The following is a 24875-nucleotide window of genomic DNA, read 5'->3' as shown; positions in this document are numbered from 1 at the left end:
GTGAGTAATCCTGTCATGCAGGGATCATTCCTTCACAGAGTAAAGAGATTACAACCTTGTGAGGCCAAAGTTGAATACAGTGTAATTAATTGTCTAAATCTGTGGCAGTGCATGACAATTATGAATCCTCACCATCACCCACTCTCTAGCCCAGAAATGCCTTTATCATTTAACATAAAGATGACTGTGGAGATTCATGATGATAAATATTTCATGGCTCACTATTAAAATGCAAAGATAATTTTCCACAAATTAAGTATGAGAGAACACAAAAAGGAATACAATATGTTATCAAAACTAAGGAAATGTGGCAGACCACCATAGGAAGTGAAAAATATTTGAGAGTAGAACAACATTTAAGCAACTAAGGAAAAAATGCACAGAATTGGAGCACTGAATTTGATGTTATTACCATGGTTGCTACAATTCCAAAATTATTGCAATGCTACTCGTAAGTGGATGTCCTATAAATTCCCCTAGCTTAAAGTCCCCTCATATACTAGCTTAAATGTATTTGAGGTATCATATATTCAGTTATTTTAATTTTCTCTATATGCCATGATACTGAGGTAATCAGACCTATAGATATTTACACATAACTCATCCTTTTAATCCACAAAGTGCTTTTTCATACTAAGATTTTTAAGATTATTTGTATCATTGGCAATATTGAAATATCTCTGAGGGAAAATTAAATTACATAGATTTATTTTTATGCCTTAAGTAATTGTTTTCAGAACTCTTGATCAAGTGCAGAAATTATATATATCAGATAATCACATTAAATCTGTATGCTCTCTTATAACTAGGAAAGTTGAGCATCTTTTCATATATCTGTTGTCCTTTTCTATTTCTTCTTGGGAAAAGTGTTTGTTCAGGTTCTCCATCAATTATTCAATTGGATTGTTTGGTTTTTTTTTTTGTTTGAGTGGTATGAGTTCTTTATATATTTTGGATGTTAGCCCATTATTGGAGGTATTGTTTGCAACTATCTTCTCCCATTGTGTTGGTTGCTTGTTTTTTTTTTGTTGATACTTTTTTCCTTTTTTCTGTGCAGAAGCTTTTTAGTTTGATATCAACAAGAGTATGATATTTACCAGGGGTAAAAGGGAGTTGGGGAGGTTGAAGAGGGTAAAGAGGGTCAAATATACGGTGACAGAAGGAGACTAAATTTGTGTGATGAGCACACAATGCAATATACAGATGATATAGTATAGATTTATACATTTGAAACTTATTAACTGATGTCACCCCAACAAATTTAATAATTAAAAAAATTATGTTCAAATCTGAAGGAACCTGAGAGGGATTAGGTAACTCAAACACTGATCCCTTTCTCCTACCCCAGCACGCACATACCTATAACTTCTGGGAAAATGATACTGGGAGAATTAATATGACTCTTCTGTGGACATAATATCAGTTTGAAGCAAAGTAAACCTCTAATTTAAGCCCTTTGGCTTCCAACCTAGAGTTCCATCTGTAACTTTTTGTGCCAATTACTCAATCTCTTTGTGCCTCCATTGTCTCCCCAGTGAAATGGGAATACTGATAGGGCCTTTCCCATTAGATTAAAATTTTTAATGCAATTCAAGTACTTAGAAACCATGCCTGGAATATTGCAAGCTCTCAGTAATGTTAGTCCTATGATTACTACACTGTTTTACTATTTTCAACTGAATTCAGAAATGAAATAGAAATTTAAAAAAGGTGAGGATGGGGGAAAGCAGTAGCTTGAGGAGCTTATCTCCACAAAGGATTAGATACTGTAGAACATTGAAAAAGACTCCTTTATCTGATATGCTATTTTCTCTAAGGAAGCAAAGTCAACACCTTGTTATCCAGACAGAGTTTAGATAAAATATTGCAGTAGAAGCTATGCTCACTTTATCATTTCAGAGGATAGGTAGCTTTTTATGAAAAAAATCACAGTATGGCTGTGGCAGACCAGGCTGTGTGGGAACTAAAATTATACAGTTTTGAGGGCCTTCTTTAAGAAAAACTATTTCTTTGAAATGTAAAAATAAATAGCTAGTTACTAATTTTAAATGTTGACAAATACTAAAATATTAGAAAATCTAGAAAAAATGATATAATATGTGCATTATTATCCACCAGACACACATTCATGAATCTTTTTTCTTTCCTTCCTTTCCCTTTGGTTATCCTTTCACTCTCTTTCTTCCTTCCATTCTCCTTCCTTCCTTAGTTCCTTTCTTTCTTCATTTCTTTTTGCCTTCTTTCCTTCCTTTTTTCTTTTTGCTGCGCATTGTTGATCACCTCTTAAATAACAATTTACTTTGTACTATTGTTTTCTGTAGACAAACTAGGTAGTTGATTCAGTCTTTGTTTTTGCATAGTTTGTTTAGGAAGGTTTGAGGAAAGAGGGAGCACGAAACTGGAGATAAAGGTTCTTTCACAATACGATGTCAGTATCACAAGTATGAGCATAGTAAAGGCCATATACAGACGTAACTGCAAACCTTTCAAAATTAGCCCACTACGGTATACCCAAGCTAAGTATACCCAACTCAGCTTCCCTTAACTGGATCTCAAAATACTTGTGGCAAGTTTACTAGAACAAATGACCACACTTGAGAGGCACACTTCTGGGGCCTCTCCAGGATCTTAGGTGGAACCCAGACAAGTAAGAAGCCCTGAAATACAAACTTCTGATACCTGGAGGAAAACAAGGAAAACCTTGAGATAATCTAAAAATCCTAAATATTCTGAATCAAGTTTGATGTTCTCACAGCAAGTGAGAACGTGATGTAATAAAAACTATCTTATTTAGTATAAAATTACAAGTAATACAAAATCATATATAATATAAACCATAACTGAAAAATAATTTTTAAAGTGGGAGGGAGCTTAGACTAAGGCTTGCTGAGGCCTTACCACGTGTACCAGTAGAAAGGGTACGATGCTTGATGAAGGTAGAACTGGACCTGGTGAAACTAAGCTTTTTCCAGGGGTGACGAATACCATGCACAAAGTCTAACAGTGGCTAATTTGAAGAGGCCTCTATCAGGAAAGATAAAAGATCAGACAGAAAGAGAATCAGAATCAAACACCGCCTTATGAGAGGAGGTCTCAGCAGGTCCTTGGGGTTCCATGTTCCATAACTATAACCTTGCTCAACTCCTTTGCCCTTCTTACTTGCTTAACAAAATTCCAGTAAAAAAACAAAACAAAACAAAAACAAAACAAAAATAAAAACAACTTTTTTTTTTTTCTTTTGGTAGGGACTGGAAATAGGAAACTATTTGAAAGGCTATAAAATAGTCCTGTTCAGGTATAAGAAGATCCTGAATTTCAGAGATGGTTTCAAAGGTGAAATAACTGACTAGGTGATTCACAGGGTCATGTACACATCTCCATCATAACCTAAAGAAAAATGTTTCAGAAAGCAACATGATTGATTTTAGTCATGTTTAGTTAGCATGAAGAGGATTTAAGAATGGTCTTCCACCCCAGCCCCGGATGTATAGAAAAAATACAAGGAGTGTGGCATTGGAATGAAGACTTTTTCTCCCGTAAGCAGAGTTAATGTTATCTTCTGAATTTTGTCTGCTTTTAGATTTAAGCTAAATATTAGGAGAGTCAAGTAGGATAGTTTTTTCATAGTGCACAGTATTGAATCAGATAAATTGGATCAGCTGCAGAACTGAAAATGTTCTTAAAAATATATAGTCTCTTATATTCATGACTGCATACCCCGCTGAGGGTTCTGCACCAGTACTACTTGAGAAGTATGCCTCCCTGAATTTCCCCACAGCCACATGTGTATGCAGTTGTTCAATTGCAGGGACAATGAAGCAGCAGAGACCAGAGCCTTGCAGTCTACACAAACATACATTGTAAGTTAATAGGTTAATAAAACTAAAACTGAAGTCAAGGAATACTGTACAGTAGCTGTTTCTCAAAGTAGTGAGTGTTTTCTTAGAATTTAATGTGTTCCTCTTCTATAAAAAAGAAATAAAGATGAGAATATCAACATAATATTTTCAAGCCACCCATTTTTCCTCTCCAATAATTTGTTGGAAGTCATTTAAGCACAGTCTTTAGGTTGGTTACTTAGTAGAAAAAGATTCTTTTTACTGCTTCCATTTTGTGTTGGTGAAATCTGAATGCTGTGTCCAACATTCTCCTACATTAATGACTCCTGTTTTCCAAATTCAAAAGCCATTTTTAGTTCTCATTATTCTTGACTCTACTACATTTGATCTTTAAGGGAAAAAGTCTTTCTCATATTGATTCTTCAATATCATAGTTTTCTACCTCCTTCTTGATGATTCTTCTCATTTTTATCACTTCCACTTAGTGGGTACTTTCCAGAGGTGTTTTTCTTCTCCGTCTTTCCACTGTCTCCTTTGATTTTCTTCCAGTGCTATTACTACTGCCTCTCTGCTTAACATTCCCCAGGAGGTGAGGTTCAGTTCTGCCTCACTTCTAGGTTATGACATGAGTTATGGTTAATTCCCAGAAAGATATCACATTATATTAATTTCTACTTATTTTTAAAGACTTTATTTATTTATTTTAAGAGGGGTAGGGAGGGAGAAAGAGAGGGAGAGAAACATCAATGTGTGAGAGAAAAATATCAGTTGGTTGCCTCTTGCACGCGCCATAACCGGGACCAGCCCTCAACCCAGGCATTTCCGGTGACTGGGAATTGAACCAGCAATCTTTCTTTTTGAAAGATGACACTCAGCCTACTAAGCTGTGCCAGCCAGGCTCTACTTATATTTTTAAATTTCAGTACTTTAGGGCATCTTTCCTTATGGGTCTGGGTACTTCTCCCATGTGTGATAGGGCATCTTGTGCTTCTTTTTACCATGGCCCTTATAACATTTATTATAGACTGCTTTGGTTCTCAGAGTGGGAGTACCGCTAGTGGCATTGCTAGCACCTGGGAAATTGTTAGACATGCAAATTCTTCAGCCCCAGGGTGCATGGACTGAATTAGAAACTCTAGGGTGTGGATCAGGAATCCATGTTTTCCCAGGCTCTCCAGGTGCTCCTGATTCAAACTAATTTTCTGAGAACCACTGGTATGTTGCAATTCCCTGCTTTTCCCTTGATTCTTCTACTAGATTATGGGCTGTTTTAGAAACTGCGGTGGAATCATTTTCATTGTGATGTCATTAGTATCCAGTGCAGAATCAGAAACCTTGTTGCACAGTAACAATTTCTTTCTGCACATTAGACAAATGAAAGACAACTTTTTTATGAGCTACAATTTCAACTGTCTGATTGCTTTCTATGTAATTTGTATGGAGAGCCAAGAGTCACTTCAAAGTTAACATCTGTGATAGGGAAGTTGACATCTAATATCCTTCATCAACACTACCCTCCAAAACAATTGCACATATCTAGCTCTACACTGACTTTTTAACTCTCCCACCTCTCCTTTTCTACCAATACTCTAATAATAGTCTCCATTAGTCATTGAAAAGCCTGAGTAATTACCTTTCTTTAAAGAATAACTTCATTTATTCTGAGTATACAACTAAAACATACTCACCATAGAAAATACGAAAAATTCAATTACACACACAAAGTAAAATAAAAAGCACTGGAAGTTCCCCACTTCCAGAGAACTATTGCTAGTGATTGATATATTCATCTAACTTTTATTTCTTCTTACTTCTGTAACCTATTGCAGTAGTCTTCTATGCCAAATTGATTTTTCTAGAGTGTAATTCTGAACAAATTACTCAAAAGTCAAAATAACTCTCCATTGCCTTCCAAATAAGGCTACCATCTTGAGTCTGACAGTCAAGGACTCCTGAAGGCTCTAGGAGAGACTGCTTTCCATTCTCACAGCATTTCCCTTATTTTCTGAACTGTTTGAATCTTACCACTTCTTTGTCCCAACATTCTTTCTCACAAGTAATTTTACTTAAATGTCCACTTCACTTATGCTAAAATTGCAAACTTATTACCCTCACCACCACTTCACTCTTTATCCCCTCCTCTGCTGTTTTTTCTTCTTAGTTCTTATAGCAATCTAACAGACCTCCTATTTCATTTATTTAACTTGATAACTGATTTCTCCCCACCTCCCAGCTATTACTGTAAGCTTCATTAAGGCAATGCTTTTGGCCTGTGTCTTGTTCATTATCACATCCCTAAAACCTGAAACAGTGCTGGAAACATAAAGGACACTCAAAATATCTCAAAATATATTTGAAATGTTGAATGATTTTTTGAGTAAATAATATATATCTACTGGAAAATTCAACAAATCTTCAAGGAAGTCATAGCTCTTATCCCTTCTGCTGAAGGTGATATATCTTTCTATTCTCTAAAGCTTATATAGACATTATTTGTACTCATGATATGTATGGCATAAGGCAGATCTTTGTATTTCTTGCTGTTCTTAATGCATTAACACTCAACAAATAGCTCTAAAATTAATTAAATTATTGTCAAAAGAAAATTAAATTATTACCAAAAGCAAAAAGGTAGTTACATGTGAGGACGTTTCACCATTTTTCCTGTTGTTAAACAATGGATGCATCTATTTTTTTTTTTTTAAAGAATAACTGTTATTTGCAAAATGGTAACTATTCCCAAAGTAATCACCATGTGAATGTTCTATATCTTTACAGATTATTAATGCTGCACTAGCTTTGGCTGCAAAACCCAAAAGTCAAGTGGTCAAAAATACCATGGAAATGTACAAGCGCACATGGGAGAATCATATCCATGTACTCACGGAAGCTGTAGATGACATTACAAGCATTGACGATTTCCTTGCTGTATCTGGTATGGTTTTGATTTTTTAATTTATACATTTGCTCTAGTGAATTTTATGGAACAGAGTAATACTGAATATAATTAATTTTATACAATATAATGATATTTTTTATTGCCAAGTGCTGCTATGTAGGATCTGTTCTTAGGTCATGAGCCTCATGCCTTGTAGTCCTTACAACTCAACAATTTACATGGTCTCGCTCTAAAAGAAACTTCTGTTCTTGAACAAAACATAATTTAAAATAATAGCTAGAAATCTTAGGCCTATTCTGGTATTTAAATTTATCATCAGTTTCCCTTCTTTAAAATACTGGTATTTCATGATTTCCCTGCACGTCTTTTCTAACTATATTTCATCCACTCAGAGAAAGAAAATATATGTATTAATGGAAAAGCTTTTTATTAATTTGATATACAATGTGTGTTTCAACTACTAGTAAATGTACCTGAATAGTGGTGATCTAGAGAATCAAATAAGTGAGTCTAAACACCTAACTACATCAGTAAGAGAGGCTCGGGTATTCAATGCCAAACTCTGATGATTCTCATCCTGCAGATTCTCAATACAGGATTGTGAAATTACTCTCATAAAAGTCCTATCCTCAGAAGCATAATTCAGATTTTGATTATACTTTTGTAAAAACAAAAAACTAAATGTTTTTAATCCTTTTTATTCTCATAAAAATTAAACTTCTCCTTAATATAAATTACATAGCTTTTTAAAGAGATTTTCTTGGAATGTGACAATATTCTCTCTCTCTCTCTCTTTTTTTTAATACTTGGAATTTCTTTCTTGGTGTTTATTTACTTATTTGTTTGTTTGTCTGTTTATTTATTTTTAGAGAGAGGGGAAAGGAGAAAGAGAGAGAAACATCACTGTGCAGTAGCCTCTCACTTGCGCCCCCAACTGGGGACTTGACGTGCAACCTAGTCATGTGCCCTGACTGGAAATCGAACCAATGACACTTGGCTCACAGGCTGATGCTCAATCCACTGAGCCACAGCAGCCAGGGCAAAATATTTTCTTTTATAAAGCAACTTTTCATGAATTTATAACATCCTGTATTTTTTTTAGTTTTCTGATGTATTTTGTTGAATTCATTACTTTCATATGTGTGTACATTCTCTCCTGAATGGTGGTTCCAAAAACCTAGTATGTTTTTATAATTCATTAGTGAAAAAAATGTTTTAATTATTTAAAAATTGTTTTATTTCTGTAGAGTGAAAAACTGCATATAACGGAAAATGTTTGGGAGAAAATGTTAACAGCTGATGGTCCCACTATTCAGAAATAATAACCACGGATATCTGATTTATTTCCACCCAACATATACACATATGTGTTGTGTGTGTGCGTACATATATGTGCGTGTGTGTGTATTTATATATGTATATATATATGTATAGTCTGTCCAGAAGGTATTCAGCCATGTCATATAAACAGAGACATTTGTTGAAGAAGATACAAGAAACACTGTACATAGGACAATGACAACTCATTTCCGTTCAAAGTAGGCACCTTGGGACCTCACACAGCTCTCCCAATTACCATCAGCTACTCCGTCGTGTTTTCCTGAATCTCGTCGATGGTCTGAAATCTCTTTCCTTTCAAAAGTGATTTTTAGTTTCAGGAAAAGCTGGAAGTAGCAGGGCACCAAATCAGGGCTGTAGGGGAGCTGATGTTTCACCAAAAAACTTTTTGCAAGAGACATGATTCATGAGTGGGAGCATTGTCATGATGAAGCTTCCAATCACCAGTTGCTCATAGTTGTGGCCTTTTCATCCAAATAGTTTCTGCAGAAGAATGTTCAAGCTAAATGCAAAATTTGATGCAGATTCATTGCTCTACTCACTCAGTCATTTTAAATGCAATGGACACACAGTACACATGTTCACTCAATGGCATCTACTGCCCCCACTGACTAGTATAGCGAAGTCATCATTGTTCACACATGTGCATTTCAGTCCACTCTTCTTGGCTGCCAAGCTACATCGATGTCACGCAAACCATTCTCATTATATTAACAATGGCTGGGACTTTTTCTGGACAGACCTACTGTCATGACATATATTTTAAAATTATATATATATATATATGTATATGTATATGTATACACACACACATACATACATATATATATATTCAGCCAAATATTACATGTAAGAAGACAAATAACGTATATGTTATATATAATGTATATATATTGTTTGCCTTTTTATACATAGTACTAGGCTAAATTTTCTCACATCATTATATAACTTCAAAAATAATTTAACTGTTCTCCTTTTGTTAGCATTTAGATGAATTGTAATTTTATTTTTATAAACAATTCTATATTAAACATTTTAAAATTTGTTTGCTGTTCTTAGAATAGATTTTGCAAAGTGAATCTATTCAATTTCTTGTATTAGAGTAGTCTTTTGTAATTTAGTTATTCAGTGCTAGGGTCTGTTTTTTAGTTGGTTCTTTTGGTTACAAGGCAAAAAACCCTGCTCATGCTACTTGATGTAAAGGCATTTTTATTGATATATTGTTGACACAATAGGGAGACTCTCCTGGACACACAAGAACAGGAGCCATAATTGGCCAGGTCTTGAATAATTAGAGCTGTGAGAGCCTGGAACCTAAGCAGCTCCTTGGGTCCTTAGAACAGGAACCCATGGTTTTTCTTTTCAGGGCTGGGTTAATCTAACCTAGCAACCTTCTGAATCTGCTACTTCGTCGGCAGCCGTCCGTCTCGAGAGACGATGGTGTAGCTTCTTAAGAGTCTATCTGCACCGCCGAGAATGGTTGTGCAGTCCGACTCGGGAGTGACACGGTATCTGTCTCCTCCCGTGTTGAATCGACATCTTGCGATGACGCTGGAGTGTCCTCTCCAGTGAAGCTGAAGCTACAGAGCCTGGGCAGGGTGATATGGAGGGTCTGCTGTTGCCCATGCAGCAGACCCCCCCTCTCTTCGCAGCTGAAGGGTCCAAGGGAAAGACAGAGTCAATACAGCTTGGCTTCAGGTGCGCCGCAGGAGTTGCCGGTGTTGATTACAACGTCAAACCGCCTTAGGGACTCCGGCTCCGGATTTTCTGTCGGGGTTTACTCCCTTAGCCTTTCCCCTGAAGAGGTATGCCGCAAGGCAGCGGAGGTTTTTTGGAGTCAGAGTTTTCCTTCTCTGATGTGCCCTGACTGGAAGATCGAACCAGCGACACTTAGCTCGCAGGCCGACGCTCAATCCACTGAGCCAAACCAGCCAGGGTTATCTGCTACTTACTATAAACAATTTCAGTACTTAATATTTTGCTTGCATATCACAGAAAACTCATATGAAAGTTTCTTAAAGAAGAAAGACCTTTAATTATTTCAGATAACTAGATGTTTAAGATAGTTGATTCTCACCCTGGATGGTGTTGCTCAGTGGATTGAGTGCCAGCTCTGTGAACCAAAGGGTCGTCGGTTAGGTTCCTGGTCAGGGCACATGCCTGCGTTGCAGGCCAGATTTCCAGCTAGGTCTCCAGTTGGGGGCATGAGAGAGGCAACCATATGTTGATGTTTCTCTTCCTCTTTTTCTCCCTCCCTTCCTCTCTCTCTAAAAATAATAAATAAATAAATAATTTTTTTTTTTAAAGATAGTTGATTCTAGACTTACATGCCCTAGCATAACAGACTTGGATAGGAATAGTACACCTATGTGAGGAGAAGTATTTTATCACTAACATTATTTAGGATCATACAAGGTAATAATAAAAAGGTGGATTAATATTTAATGTGTTTGATTATTGTTTTAAAATTCTATAGAGACATACATTCCACTATTATTTTATACTGGGGGTGGACAATTTCTACTTTCCTGTCATTTGGATGCTCTAGTTGGTAGTGGTTTAAGGTTATTAATAACCTATGTAGGCATCTCTGGATTCTATTAGACTTCCCTCATGGTTGTATCTCAAAGCATTACAGATACCACCTAAAGCAGGAAAGCAAAGTGGATTGTTGGCTTGAATTTATCAAGAAGAAAATCTTTCCAAGATGCCTTCCATAAAACTTTGTCATACTTGTTATAGGTCACAATTTGGTTGGTCCTATACCTTCTTCTGGAGTAGTCACTGGCAAAAGCAAATGCAATTTCCGTGATGAATAAATGGTTAACAGCTGACTGGGGCCCAGAGAGAGCAGTAATCCTAATTTATAGCACGTGCTTATTTCTGTGCCATAAATACTACCGCATTGGCAGGTATCAAAGGTACTAATGTGATGTCATTGAGTTCTGAATTGGGAAGAAATGTACAAAAACAGCTCTTGTGAGCTGGCATAAGCAGATTTTAACATACCACTGGACTTAGACCAGTCATAATTCAACCTTCCTGACCATTCACTTACTATACAAACAATATCAAAGATTTTATCTGCAGAAAAGAAGGGAAAATGGCTGTGACTAAAGAATAAAGTATGTTTGTCCCAAACACTGAGTGTCATACACAGCTTTCTCAGGTTTTTGTGCCTTCATTAACTTATTTTGTATTAATTTAGCATGAGTTACAGTGATGTTTCTTGTTACTTAATAACTCTTCAACATCTGTTGATACATCATGGCATCTTTTCTCAGAATCTTCCAAGTCAAATAAATAAGAAAGAATATAACTGTCCCCATACATCTTTCTATTTCTAAGCCTAGATCTTTAGAACCATGTTAAAAGTCCTAAATCTAAGATCACGGACCAACCAATGAATGGGTTACCTTTTTTCAGTTGGCTAATTGTGGTTCAGATTGCTGTGATTGGGGTTGCTACAATCTGGAGGCTTTTGTTCGGTGCAGATTTTCTTAGAAAAAGTTGCAGATGTGATCAGCAGTGAATAACTTTTCTGGTACTACTTTATAATCGTCGTCGTCGGCAGCCGTCCGTCTCGAGAGACGATGGTGTAGCTTCTTAAGAGTCTATCTGCACCGCCGAGAATGGCTGTGCAGTCTGACTCGGGAGTGACACAGTATCTGTCTCCTCCCGTGTTGAATTGACATCTTGCGATGACGCTGGAGTGTCCTCTCCAGTGAAGCTGAAGCTACAGAGCCTGGGCAGGGTGATATGGAGGGTCTGCTGTTGCCCATGCAGCAGACCCCCCCCTCTCTTCGCAGCTGAAGGGCCCAAGGGAAAGACGGAGTCAATACAGCTTGGCTTCAGGTGCGCCGCAGGAGTTGCCGGTGTTGACTACAACGTCAAACCGCCTTAGGGACTCCGGCTCCGGATTTTCTGTCGGGGTTTACTCCCTTAGCCTTTTATAATACGTTGTTTGTATTCACAGACTTCTGGTTTTGCTATTTGCCATATAGAACAATAGACAAGTTCACAGAATATGTAAATTGTTAATACCTAGAACATACGTTTACAAAATTTTTATAAACATTCTATCTTTTTCTTGGTCTTTCTTCCAACAGATAGAAAAATCTAAATTCTTTCTTTCTTTACATATAAGAATAAAGAATATGGGTTCTGAAAATATTCCCAATTTCTTCAGAGTCAGTTGCAAAAAATTTGTGAATTCTCAGAACACCAGTTCTCCACATTACAATACAGACAAAAATTAAAGCCTAAAATCAGTGAGAAAATATTCTTGGACTTTAACCTATTATTTTATTGTCATTAGCAAAGGTTAAGATCATACTTGATAAAATGTTTGCCTTATAATATGTTTTTAAAAAATTATATTGTCCAATGTTGACTAGTGGATCTGGAAATAAGGGTATATTGAATACCAAATGTCTTTTTTCTATTGTAATCTTAAATATAGAAATGTCATTGATAAGTTTAAAATTGGTATGTTTATATAATCATCAAATTTCTCATGCTACAAAACAAAAACACCAATTTTTCAGAAGTAATTTTTTCTTCTCTGCCATATGTAGAAAACTCCAAGTATAAATGTAATCAGTTCTTTCTTGAAAATCATAAGACGTACAGCCACCTTACTCATTTATTGTACATTTTTAAATTTTATATGTAAAAATAAAATGAAACAGTTAATCTAAACCTAATTTCAAAAGCAAGGAGATGTTTGGCAAACTGTTATTTGACATTTTGTTGTGCAAAAGAGGCTTTTTTTTTGTTTGTTTAGTTTAGTGTTATTTATATCAGTTCAAATCCCAAGGAATTAGAAAAATTCATTAAAAAGCATTGGTCTCCAGACTTTTTGTTCCATCACTGACAACCGAGCTTATCCCCACACCATTCACATGCTTTTTATCACTCTCTGAAAATGAATGTAACAAAACACCTGTCAGACAGTCTCTGGTCTGAAGATTCTTTGACCACATCAGAGTTGTCTTCCGTACAGACAGGTGTGTCTATTTGATGAGATTAGAGAAGCTTTTTCTTTTCAGCCTGCCCTGGTGATTGAAGTCCTCACTGTTAAGTGATCTATCTGGGAATATAAAATCTTTTAAGATTCCTGTTTAAGATGCAAATTTAGAAGAGGTAACACATTGACACATGTATCAGTTTTTTGAACCTTTGCATTGACTCAAAGCAATAATTGCTAAGAACTAAATTAAAAAATAAAAAACTTTGATAAAAGAGGGAATAATCTGGACCACAAAAACTATTGAACAATTACTAAGAACTGATTAAATGTGACAGTTTGTAAACATATGCCGTTTTCTGCATTTTTCCTTCTTTGACTCATTTATTATATATATTTACATATTTATATATTATAAATATTTATTGCATGTATTATAAATACTTATTGCATAATTTTAAGTGCCAAACACTATGAGTAGTACTGGAGATTTAACAATGAATAAGAGCGACTAGAAGAGTTAACTTGCAAGAAAGCTGTGACAGTGGGTATTGGTGGAGAGAGGGGGGTCACAGGGTGAACAGAGGGAGCCACTGACATGGTTTGGAATTTCCTAAAAGAGCAATTAAACATTTATTGACTAGAATTAGCACTGCTGTTCCGTTATTGTAAAAAGTGTTTTCATTTTAAAGATAACGTCATAGTGACTGGATGCTCGAAGATCTTTATTCCATGATTCCATGTCTTAAATTTCTCTTTCTGTCCACTTTTTTCTAGATCCACTGCTATCCCTCCAGTTCAATCCATTATCTCTTAATTGAATTGCCGTATAATCTTTCTAATTGAAATTTCTGCTTCCAAAATATTTCTTAAAGCTTTCAGTAGGTTTTTGCAAGATTAATTTTGGAAGGTTATGTATTATACTTTTATTAAACATGTTCAGCCATGGAATATTTTTTTAATCTTCAAATTATGACATATACATTTAATCATTAATTATCACAGTGTTCTGTGACCTTAACTTAGTGACACGAAGATAACTCTGATACTACAATAAAAAATGTACTAACAAAGGCCTCTGTGTTCATGACATTAGAGTGAACATGATCTTTGGCTTTTACTAAGTTATATATAAGTCATTTGACAAAAGTAAATAAAAATAAATAGATTTTCAATTTTTTTCATAACTTAAAATCAAATAGTCACATAATAGTATTAGGAAGATTAAAAATTTAAATTAATTGCACACATACTAAGCACTATTAAATCCCAACATAATGTTTATGGAATAAGTGCTAGGATAAAATGTGACCAATTCAGTATATATCTATGCCAAGAGAAATTAAATACAATATAATTTTAATTAATTATTACCATGCATTCAGTTATATATCTCTTCAACATGTACCTACTTGATATTTTAGTTGATTGAAGACATCAAGCAATGAAGTGTTTCAATATAAATACATTCTTGTAATATTGAGTTTCAAATCATATTCTTCAATAATGCATTTTGATAAAAGTGTATTAAATACCAAGAATGTGCAAGGCGATATTCAGGGAAATGGATGTAAAAAAGGAAAAGGCATGGTATTTGCTTTCAGAGAACTCACAATCTAATATATATAAAGCAGTTTCCAAAATATAATAGTCATATAAACAAAATGCTGTTCAGTGAATGCTGCTGGAATATTAGGGTGTCATGGGAAGCATTTTAAAGGAGATCGTGGTTAAACTGAAGAAATTGGAATGACATCCAAGGAAGTTAAAAACATGTGAAAGTGCCCAGTGTTTGAGGGACAGCCAATTGGCCAGTATTACAGGAACAGAGGGTACATGTGGATTGGTACTGGGCTCAGAAGTCAATAGGTGCCAATATATAAAGCCTTGGACATCTCTAGGAGAATGTAAATGGTCTAAAATTTTAAATAGTAGTGCCACAGAGTACATCAGTTTTTCAGAACACTCTTTCCAGATACTGAAAACAACTTTTATAGAAGTAGGTAGCGCAGTGGCAAATACTGCTTTAATTGCTCTTGGAAATGAAAATAAAACAAACCCAATATAAAGCAGGTGCTCCCTCATTTTCTCCACTCCATCTCCAAGTAATTAAAATGTAAGACTGATACATCCAAGATGTAACACTAGGAAGATGAGTTGAGAGCCAGTTTGATGACGTAAGCCTAGCTCAGGCTGAGTAACCCAGGTGTCCATTTACCAAGAAAAGAAGCTCTTCATCAGGGTAGTCCAGTGATGACTAGCAACCAGGATCTTCTGTGCCATTGGCTAAAATCAAGGGACATTCTTGTTGTTGTAAGTTTTTTGTTTTTGTTTTTTACTGTGATCTTTGTGATTGCATTTACATTTTAATGTGATAGTATATGGCCCAGTGATCATTGTGGAGACTGCAGATAAATTATATGTACAGCTTTACATAAGTCATGGAAAGACAGGGAGAAAGTGTGCTTTCAAAAATGATTAAATAGGCTCCTCTAAAGCAATCCATTGTTGCTCTATTGGTAATTATGTTTTGAATTACTGCCTGTACTTACACAACTGAAGAGCAGTTTGGACATAAGAACTGAAATTCATCACACAGCATTTCATGTACTAACAGGCAAGTTCACTTCAAGATGCTCTCATTTGAATGAACAATAGGTATACTACAGGACTATTGTCTGGAAATAGTGAATTGGATCTTGAGAAAAGCCATAATAAGAAGTCTTTTATTTTGAAACTTTGTCAAAATCAGTCAGAATTGAGAATTTTTACCAGAACTTTAAGGTAGAGCTGGAATAATCATCAGTAATCTTACTGATAATAGCACTGGGGGCTTGCTTCTTAGACTTCTATAAAATGATAATAAATATTTCATAAATTTTGCAGATGTACTTTGTAAGTTATGCACTTACAAAGATTATGAATGATAAAGCAGACCTTAAATTAAAATGTTTTAATTGTCTTAGTGAGTATATATACAGTATTAATAACCATATTATTTGGCATAGGCAGATACACTGAGAGAAACTTTCAACAAAGACAAAGACTCAGAGTGAGTCTCATAATTTCATTTGTATTTAATTATCTCTGGGTAGTGTATCAACTCTAAGCACATGCACTTAATAATCAGTGTAATTTGGATAAATAAGAAGTCTTAACATGGTGAATCCTGTGGGGAATTTTATAGATTAGATGAGGGTTTAAGGAAAGTTTTTTCTTGCCATACAATAGTCCCCCACCTACTAATGAGGCCAAGACATGCCCCTAAGCAGTCAGAAAGACCAAACACTGCAGCGTTTTTAGGCAAGAAACGCAGGATGAGTCCTACCTACACGCCAAAAGGTCCCACCCTGGACCTAAAAAGGAGAGTGCCTCTTGCTGCTTATGTGGGTGAAGATACAAGATCTGAAAATATGAAGTTATGTATCTGAGCTTGCAAGTTTGTGTTTGCATAGATTTAGGGACTCTAATAGCATCCTGGAAAAATTTAACAGAATAATAGAAACCTCTGCTCACAGAGTGGCTCCAGAGCCTGTGCTGAGGAAATTTTGTGTCTCTTTTGAGAATGGCAGCTAAGAATTACAGTCTCACAAAAACACGTTTTTATTAAAATTTCACCATTAGAAGAATTCATAGATTAGACATCAAGATAATGAATTCTATCTCTAGAATCTATGGGAAACAGAAAGAGAGGTCTGTTTGGAAGGGGGTTCAGTGTGCTCAAGATTTAAAAGTCTGCCATTTACTATGAGTTTTATCATGTTCGGGAAATAAATTAACCATTAACTCACTAAATGCCATTCTATAAAATGTTAATAATTATATTTTGCTGTGGTCTAAATGTTTGTGCCTACCCTTCAAATGCATACGTTGAAATTCCCATGTGCAAAGTGAAAGTATTAAAAGGTGGGACCTTTGGGAGTTGCTTAGGTCGTGAGAGTGGAATCTGTATGAATGGGATTAGGTTCTTATAAAAGAGGCCCCTCAGAAATCCCTGGCCTCTTCAACCATGTAAGACCACAGTAAAAGGCACTGGTTATTTTCCAGGAAGAGGGCTCTCACCAGATCACAACTGTACTGGTGCCTTGATCTTAGGCTTCCCAGTCTCCAGAACAGTGGAAAATACATTTATATTGTTTGTAAGCTACCAATCTGTGTTATTTTGATATAGCAGCCTGAATGGACTAAGACACATTTGTTTATTTAACAAATATTTACTGAGCATGTACTAGGTGATAGGACTATTTTAAATCGTAGAGCTAGAACAATCAGTAGAACAGAAAAAACCTCCCTGACCTCTTAGAGCCATTCTTAAATGATTGAAAGAATTAAATAAAATGATGTATTTAAAATGCTTTAAGTAATATGTAGGACATGCAAAGTGGCCAGTAAAAGATAGCCATTATTACTAACATCACTTGCAAGCCATTGTTAAAATTTAAACCAGGTATGAAAAAAATAAATCTTTTTAAAGTATCTACTTTGTTAAACCTATCCCAGTAGTTAGAACATTATAGTTTATCAAAATAACTATGGCGTATAACTATCACATGTCAAGACTTTAAAATTGTAATAATGTCAAATATTAGACAAAATGTAAAAGTATAACTGCTGATCCTGGGGATGTAAATTGTTATAATCTTTTTAAATAACGAAATAGTGATGTGGTACCCAGATTATTTTGAAACAAATATTCTTCTGTATTTATTGGAAAAACTTGCACACATATTCATAAAGAAGATTTATATATGATCTATATGGTATTTTTATATTGTGAAAGATGGATATAATATAAACATTCATCAAGAGGAGAATAAATAGCAGCAAACATAGCAGTTAAAACAAATAAACATGTTTCACATGTTAATATGACAGATTTTAAAAAGCTTTGTTGAGTAATTCAGCAAGTTTTAGAGCAATATGAAGAGTAGAATGCCATAAATGTCTTACATAACAAAAATGTATGAGTGATTAGCTTTGGAGAGGGAGTGAGCTGGATGGGACTGATTGTATATATTGGACTTATATTTTATTTGTAATGCTTTATTCTTTAAAAATAATAGAACAGAAGCTGATGAAAAATAGCATTCATTATTATTGAAATAGATTATTTTCTATATTTTATTTTGTTATTTCTGCTTTTCTTAAAATTTTACAGTAGAATAGTTGCAATGAATAGGAGAAGTACATTTCAAGTTACAAAGACAGGCAGTGTTGTTGATTGTGTGCCTGGGCTAATAGAGTGATCTTCCCAGAGCAAACTATATCAGCACCTGAAACTCACTGAATGATGGTGATTATCCATATTCCTGAATTTCATTGTGAATCTTAGTTATATAGTTTTAGAAAATGCTTTGTGAAGGTAAAAAATACCTAAACTTTTTATCACCTGGGATCAGATTCTGATGAAATATTTCATAAGATTTTATGCCATTTTTATCCTTGTTAGTGAGAGTAGGAAAAGAATGGCTAGCTTCTAAAAAATATTTTTACTGTAAAATATTTTTAGTGTCCAAAGAGACTAGAATGTATAGAATAATAAACAATTTCATCTTACCATAAAGATTTACCAAACCTTAACTTTTGATGTACTTGCTATTACATGTATAATTGAAGTCCCCTGAGTAACCTTTCCGAGGATTTTACAATTTTCCCTGCACTGAGGATGTTGATGAAAGCCCTTGTCTCCTGGAGAGCAAATCTACATGGCAGACATTTTACTTCTATTACATTAGGAGATCTAGGGCATCAAAATAATCAGAGCCTGCCTCAGGCAAAGTATCTCTCACACTGGGTGTATGAAAATTCAGACCTAAAGCTGAAGTTTCCCACAGGACATGACAAGATTTAAATGATATTCTGTGTTACCATTCTTACAGCAATTGTGATTGAAAGTAATAGAGGGATGAATGTTCTTAAAGCAAGCACGCAATGAACACTTTGGTTTTAACAGTTAACTGTTTACTGTGTCAGTCAACAAATACTTTTGAACAATTTCCATCAACCTAGAGATACAGTGGTGAAAAAGACACATTGCATTTATTTACAAGGAATATAGAGTCTAATGGAGGAAACAAACCCTCAGGTGCCATTTACAATGTGGCCAAGTAGTTTATGTGGAAGGATGATAAGGCTATCTTTCTATCAGCTAAAGAATGTGTGACAGCTGATCTTTGAAATCTCATCATGTTTTATTGTTACTTAAATTTGTCATTACTCTTTCATATATTGGCATTTAATAGCTCATTATAAGGATTTAAAGTTCTCAATTTAAAGAAGATTCAAAGCATATTTCACATTTACTATAATTTTATTCATCTCTATAATAATTAAAGATGTACTATAATCAAATGTCATATCTATTTCAATAATTAATTTACCATATGATTTTTTAAAAAGTATAATTAGCAGGAATTTACAAATATGTTAACAGTTTACATTCATTTATAGATAATTTTACAAGTTATATATATATTATAGATTTCCTTTTAGGGATTTAGTTGCTTTGTGATTTTAGGTTTTCATAACACAGATGCAGTACCTGTTAAATGATAATTTTAGGGGAGGTCAGGTTCAAGATGGCAGTGGAAGAAGACCCTGAATTCACCTCCTCCCATGGATACAACCAATTTGGAGCTACATATGGAATAAGTTACTATGAGAAGTTCTGAAAGCTATATAACAGTACCTCCATAACAATAGATAAAAGAGACATGTTGAGATGGGTAGGAGAGTTGGACACTGTCTTGCCGAGTACCCAACCTGAGGCATGGTGACCTACAGCCAGGATGAATTAAAAAACAAACAAACACAGAACTCCTCATCAAGGGGTGAAGGAATTATGCCCAACATCAGGCACCCCAAACCTTGTAGTCTGTACTGAAAAGATGAGACCCCGAAATGTCTAGTTTTGAAAGTCATTGGGGATTAAGTCCAGAAAAACCATAGAACTGTAGAAAACAGAGAAGTTACTTTTAAAGGGCTAGTGTGCAGATTCACTTGTTCTAAGATTCAACACAAAGACAACAATCTGAAAAATACCTAGACCATAAGTGAGGGTTACCCACTTACCTTCTGGGACTTTCTCTGGGAAGGGAGCAATAGTGAGTGCTACTATTGAAATCTTACTCTAACTCACTGGTAAAAGAGGTGGCAGGGGCTATTTTTGGTACCCTCCCTCTAACCTGCTAGCACCAGTGGGTATGCTCCACCTATCCCATGTTTCAACCAGTCTGTGCAAGCACCCCATGCCCTATCCATTTTTCACTGCAGCCATGGCCTTGCCAAGGTGGGGGCATGCACAGACCACACAAGTGATGCCATCTAGTGCCTGGCTCTGGTGCTAAGGGGAGATTGCATTTCTGGGCTCCACAGATCATCCCCTACATGTCCACTCCTTTAGGACTGGAAGAGGTAGCTGTTTTGCCTAATACTTATATACAAACCCAGCAAGTCAAGGAAAATTAGGAAACAAAAATATGGTTCAAACCAAAAAACAAAACAAATACCAAGGAAAAGATCTTAATGAAATGAAGATAAGCAGCCTTCCTGATAAAGAGTTCAAAATAATAGTCATAGAGGTAGTCACCACACTTGGAATAAGGATGAGGGAAGAGAGTGAGAATTTCAATAAAGAGGTAGAAAATACTTAAAAGTACCACAAAGAAGCTATAAGTTAAAAAATAATACACTGGAGGGGTTCAACAGCAAACAGAATGTACAAGTACAAATCAGAAAGCTGAAAGACAAAGCAATGGAACACAAGGAGCAAAAGAAAAAAAAAAAAAACAAGGATACTTTGTGTAACCTCTGGGAGAACATCAAGCATAGTAACTTCAGCATCACATCAGTCCAAGAAAGAAAGAGAGAAAGAGAGAAAGAGAGGAAGGAAGGAAGGAAGGAAGGAAGGAAGGAAGGGAGAAAGGAAGGAAGGAAGAAGGAAGGAAGGAAAAAGAAGGAAGGAAGGAAAAATAAAGAAAGAGAGAGAGAGAAAGAAAGGAAAAGAAAGAAAGAAGAGAGAGAGTGAGAAAAGTTATTTGAAGAAATAATGGCTGAAAACTTCCCTGATCTTGGAAAGAAAGCAGATATCTAGGTTAAGGAAGCTCAGATATTTCAGATAAGATGGCCAAGGAGAATCACATCAAGGCACATGATAGTTAAATGGTAAATTATAAGGATAAAGAGAGAATCTTAAAAGCAGCAAGAGAAAAAACAGCTTATAACATACAGTGGAAACCCCATAAGGCCAACAGTAAGTTTTTTTCAGGAGAAACTTTAAAGGCTCGAAGGGAGTGGCATGGCATATTCAACGTTCTGAAAGAATAACAATTTCCAACCAAAAATTCTCTACCCCTCAAAGTTATCATTCAGAATTAAAGGAGAGATCAAGAATTTTTGATAGGCAAAAGCTAAATGAGTTCATCAGCACTAAATAGGTTTTACAGGAAATGTTAAAGAAACTGCTCTAAGCTGTAAACAAAAGGCAATAATTAATAGTCAAAAACATATGAAATGAAAAAAATCTCACTGGAAATGGCAAGTATATAAAGCAAGTATGAAGGTTACAAGACAAAAGAAATGAAACATACTAAAAATACAGTACTTAGTTAAGGGAACTCTAAAATAAAAAGGTGTAAAATGCATCATCAAAAATACAAAATGTAGCCCTGGCTGCTGTGGCTCAGTGGATTGAGTGTCAGTCTGCGAGCCAAGTGTCGCTGGTTCCATTCCCAGTCAGGGCACATTACTAGGTTGCACGTCAGGTCCCCAGTTTGGGGTGCAAGTGAGAGGCAACCACACAGTGATGTTTCTCTCCCTCTCTTTAAAATTAAATAAACAAACAGATAAATAAATGAAATTTAAAAAAATACAAAATGTGAATGAAGGGTAAAAATGCAAAGCGTTGGAATGTGTTCAAATTTCAATTGCTGTCAACTTAAAAGAAAATATTTATACATAGGTTAATTGTGAACTTCACAGTAACCACTAAGAAAAAGCTTATAGTAAACATATTAAAAAAACAGAGAAACAACTTTAAACATAACTATAGAGAAAGCCATGAAATCATAAAGGAGGGAAAGAAAAGAAAGGAACAGAGAGAAACTATAAAACCAGCTAGGAAACAATTCACAAAACAGCCATAAGTGCATATTTATCAATCATTACTTTAAATGTAAATTGACTAAATTCTTCAATAAAAAAACACAGAGTTGCTGAATGGATAAGAGAACAAGACTTATCTTTATACTGCCTAAAATAGACTCACTACAGAAATAAAGACAGAGAAAGATATCCCATGCAAGTGGAAAGAAAAAGAAAGCTGGTGTAGATATACTTGTATCAGAGAAAAAAAAAAGTTTAAAACAAAGACTGTAATAAAAGACAAAGAAGAAAACTACATAATAATAAAGGTATCAATCTAGTGAAAAGATACAACATTTATAAATACATATGCACTCAACATAGGAGCACCAAAATGTGTAAGTCAAATATTAATAGACCTAAAGAGAGAAATTGAAAGCAATACAATAATAATAGGGGCGTTTAACACCCTACTCACAGCAAAACTGCATTCAGACAGAAAATCAATAAAGAAACATTGGCCTTTAATGTCACATTGGACCAGAAAACTTTAATATTTAATAGATATATACAGAACACTCCATTCAAAATCAGCAGAATACACCTTTTTCTCAAGTGTATGTGGAACATTTTTTTCAAAATAGATCACATGTTAGACCACAAAACAAGTATCACCACATCAAACATTTTTTCCAACTACAAAACAAATCAATTGTAGAAAGAAAAGTAGAAAAACATAAAAATGTGGAAACCAAAGGAAACATTGTAAATACCAAGGGACAACCCTGGCTGGGTAGCTCAGTTGACTTGAGCATTGCCCAGATATGCCAAGGTTTTGGGTTTGATCCCTGTCAAAGTACACACAAAAATCAACCTATGATGAATGAAAGTGAAACAACAAATCATTGTTTACATAGATGTAAAAATCTTATACAAAATATTAGCTAATTGAATTTAACAATACATTAAAAAGATCATAAACCACAATCAAGTGGGACTTATTCCAGGGATGGAAGGATGATTCCACATCCATAAATCAATCAATGTGACATTCCACATTAACAAAATGAAGGATAAAATCAATATGATCATCTCATTAGATGCAGAAAAGTCATTTGATAAAATTCAACATCTATTAATGATAAAAGCTCTTAGCAAAGTCGGCATAGAGGGAACTTATTTCAATATAATAAAGACCATGCATAACAGACTGTCAGCTAACATCAAACTCAGTAGTAAAAACGGAAAGCTTTTCCTTTAAGATCAGGAACAAGACAAGGAGGCCCACTCTTGCCACTTTTATTCAGTGTAGTATTAGAAGTCTTAGACATAGCAATTCAGCACGAAAAAGATATAAAAGGCATCCAAATAATAAAACAAGAAATAAAATTATCACTATTTACAGATGACATGATACTAAATATAGAACACCCTGAAGACATCATCATGAAACTTCTAGAATTAATAAATGAATTAAGAAAAGTCATAGATACAAAATCAATTTAAATAAATTTGCGGTGTCTCTATACACTAATAATGAACTGCCAGAAAGATAAATTAAGACTGCATCAAGATAGGAGGGGGAAGATGGCAGCGGAGTAGGGGCAGTGTTCTCAGCTCGCTCCTTTTAAGGAGAGACTCCAGGAACAAATGTGGAGAGAAGTGACTGAGTGAGTGTGGATCTTCGATAGTGTGAACAGGGAGGAGAGTGTGGAAGCAGCGTGGAGGGGGGTGGAGGGGTTTACCACACACTGGAGGCTGAGTCATTCTGGGACCCAGTGCATCTGCAGTACCAAGCCGGAGAGCTCACCAGCCGAGAGCTGCTTGGAGGCTCTCCCTGCTAGGGGCACACCGATAAGTGAATTCTTGTAGGGAGTTAGGGAGAGGATTTGGCTGAAAAAGCCAGAGGAGGGAGAGAACAGTGAACAACCAGGACTGGGAGAAACTGTGTGATCTGAGTCTAGAGGGAAACCTCCTCAGCTGAAACCTGCTACCGAAAGTTAGGCATCCCAGGTGCCCAGCACTTGCGCTAGGGCCCTACAGAACAAAGGGACAGTTTTGGGGCAAGGAGACTGGCTGCACAGAAAAGCTGCTGTGGAACTCCGGACCAGGGGAGAGCTCCTGAGCAAGAGAGCAGTGCATGCCCCCGGCGCTTTGAGCAATCACGCTAGAATCCCACAGAACAAAAGGTGGGTTTGGGGCTAGGAGAGAAATAGGGCACGCAGGATGTGTGAGTAGGGAAGAGAGCGGAGGCTGTGGTTCCGGAGTGGAGACGGTTTTAGGGTGGGGAGAAGGGCCCGCAGGGAAAGGCTGCTGCGGAGCTCCAGACTGGTGGAGAGCTCCTGGGTAGGAGAGTGCTGCGCTGACCGACCACACTAGAATCCTGCAGAACAAAAGAACAGTGCTGGAGCGGGAAGAGAGATAGAGCGCTCAGGCATATAGACAGGGAAGCCAGCGGAAGCTGTAGCTCAGAATAGAGACAGTTTTGGGGCAAGGGGAAGAGCCCACACGGGAAAGCTGCTGCAGAGCTCCAGACCAGGGGAGAGGCCCTGGGCAGGAAAGGGCCACTGGGCCTGGCGCTTTGACGGACTGTGCCAGAGTCCTGCAGAACAAAGGGACGGTCTTGAGACAGGGAGAGAGGTAGGGTGCGCAGGCATATAGACAGGGAAGAGAGTAGAAGCTGTAGCCTGGGAATAGAGACAGGACTGGAGGCAGGGCGGGGATTGCTGGCAGGCACAGGCTGGACCAA

The 24875-nt window shown here is 36.0% G+C and overlaps 1 protein-coding gene across 1 annotated transcript in view; it reads left to right on the top strand.

The window, feature by feature from the left end:
* The window catches only part of CTNNA3 (catenin alpha 3), a 1620658-nt gene that overhangs the window by 1075056 nt on the left and 520727 nt on the right, over window positions 1-24875 (top strand). The window contains exon 11 of the mRNA XM_090278091.1: window positions 6618-6774. Within this exon, the coding sequence (XP_090134217.1) occupies window positions 6618-6774 (157 nt within the window). The remainder of the gene's footprint in view (window positions 1-6617; window positions 6775-24875) is intronic.

Source organism: Furipterus horrens, unplaced genomic scaffold (assembly GCF_987537825.1).
Source record: "Furipterus horrens unplaced genomic scaffold, mFurHor1.1.pri manual_scaffold_5, whole genome shotgun sequence".
Taxonomy (NCBI): Eukaryota; Metazoa; Chordata; class Mammalia; order Chiroptera; family Furipteridae; genus Furipterus; species Furipterus horrens.
The sequence above is the reverse complement of the archived record's forward strand: the minus strand, read 5'-3'. Positions and strand labels throughout refer to the sequence as shown.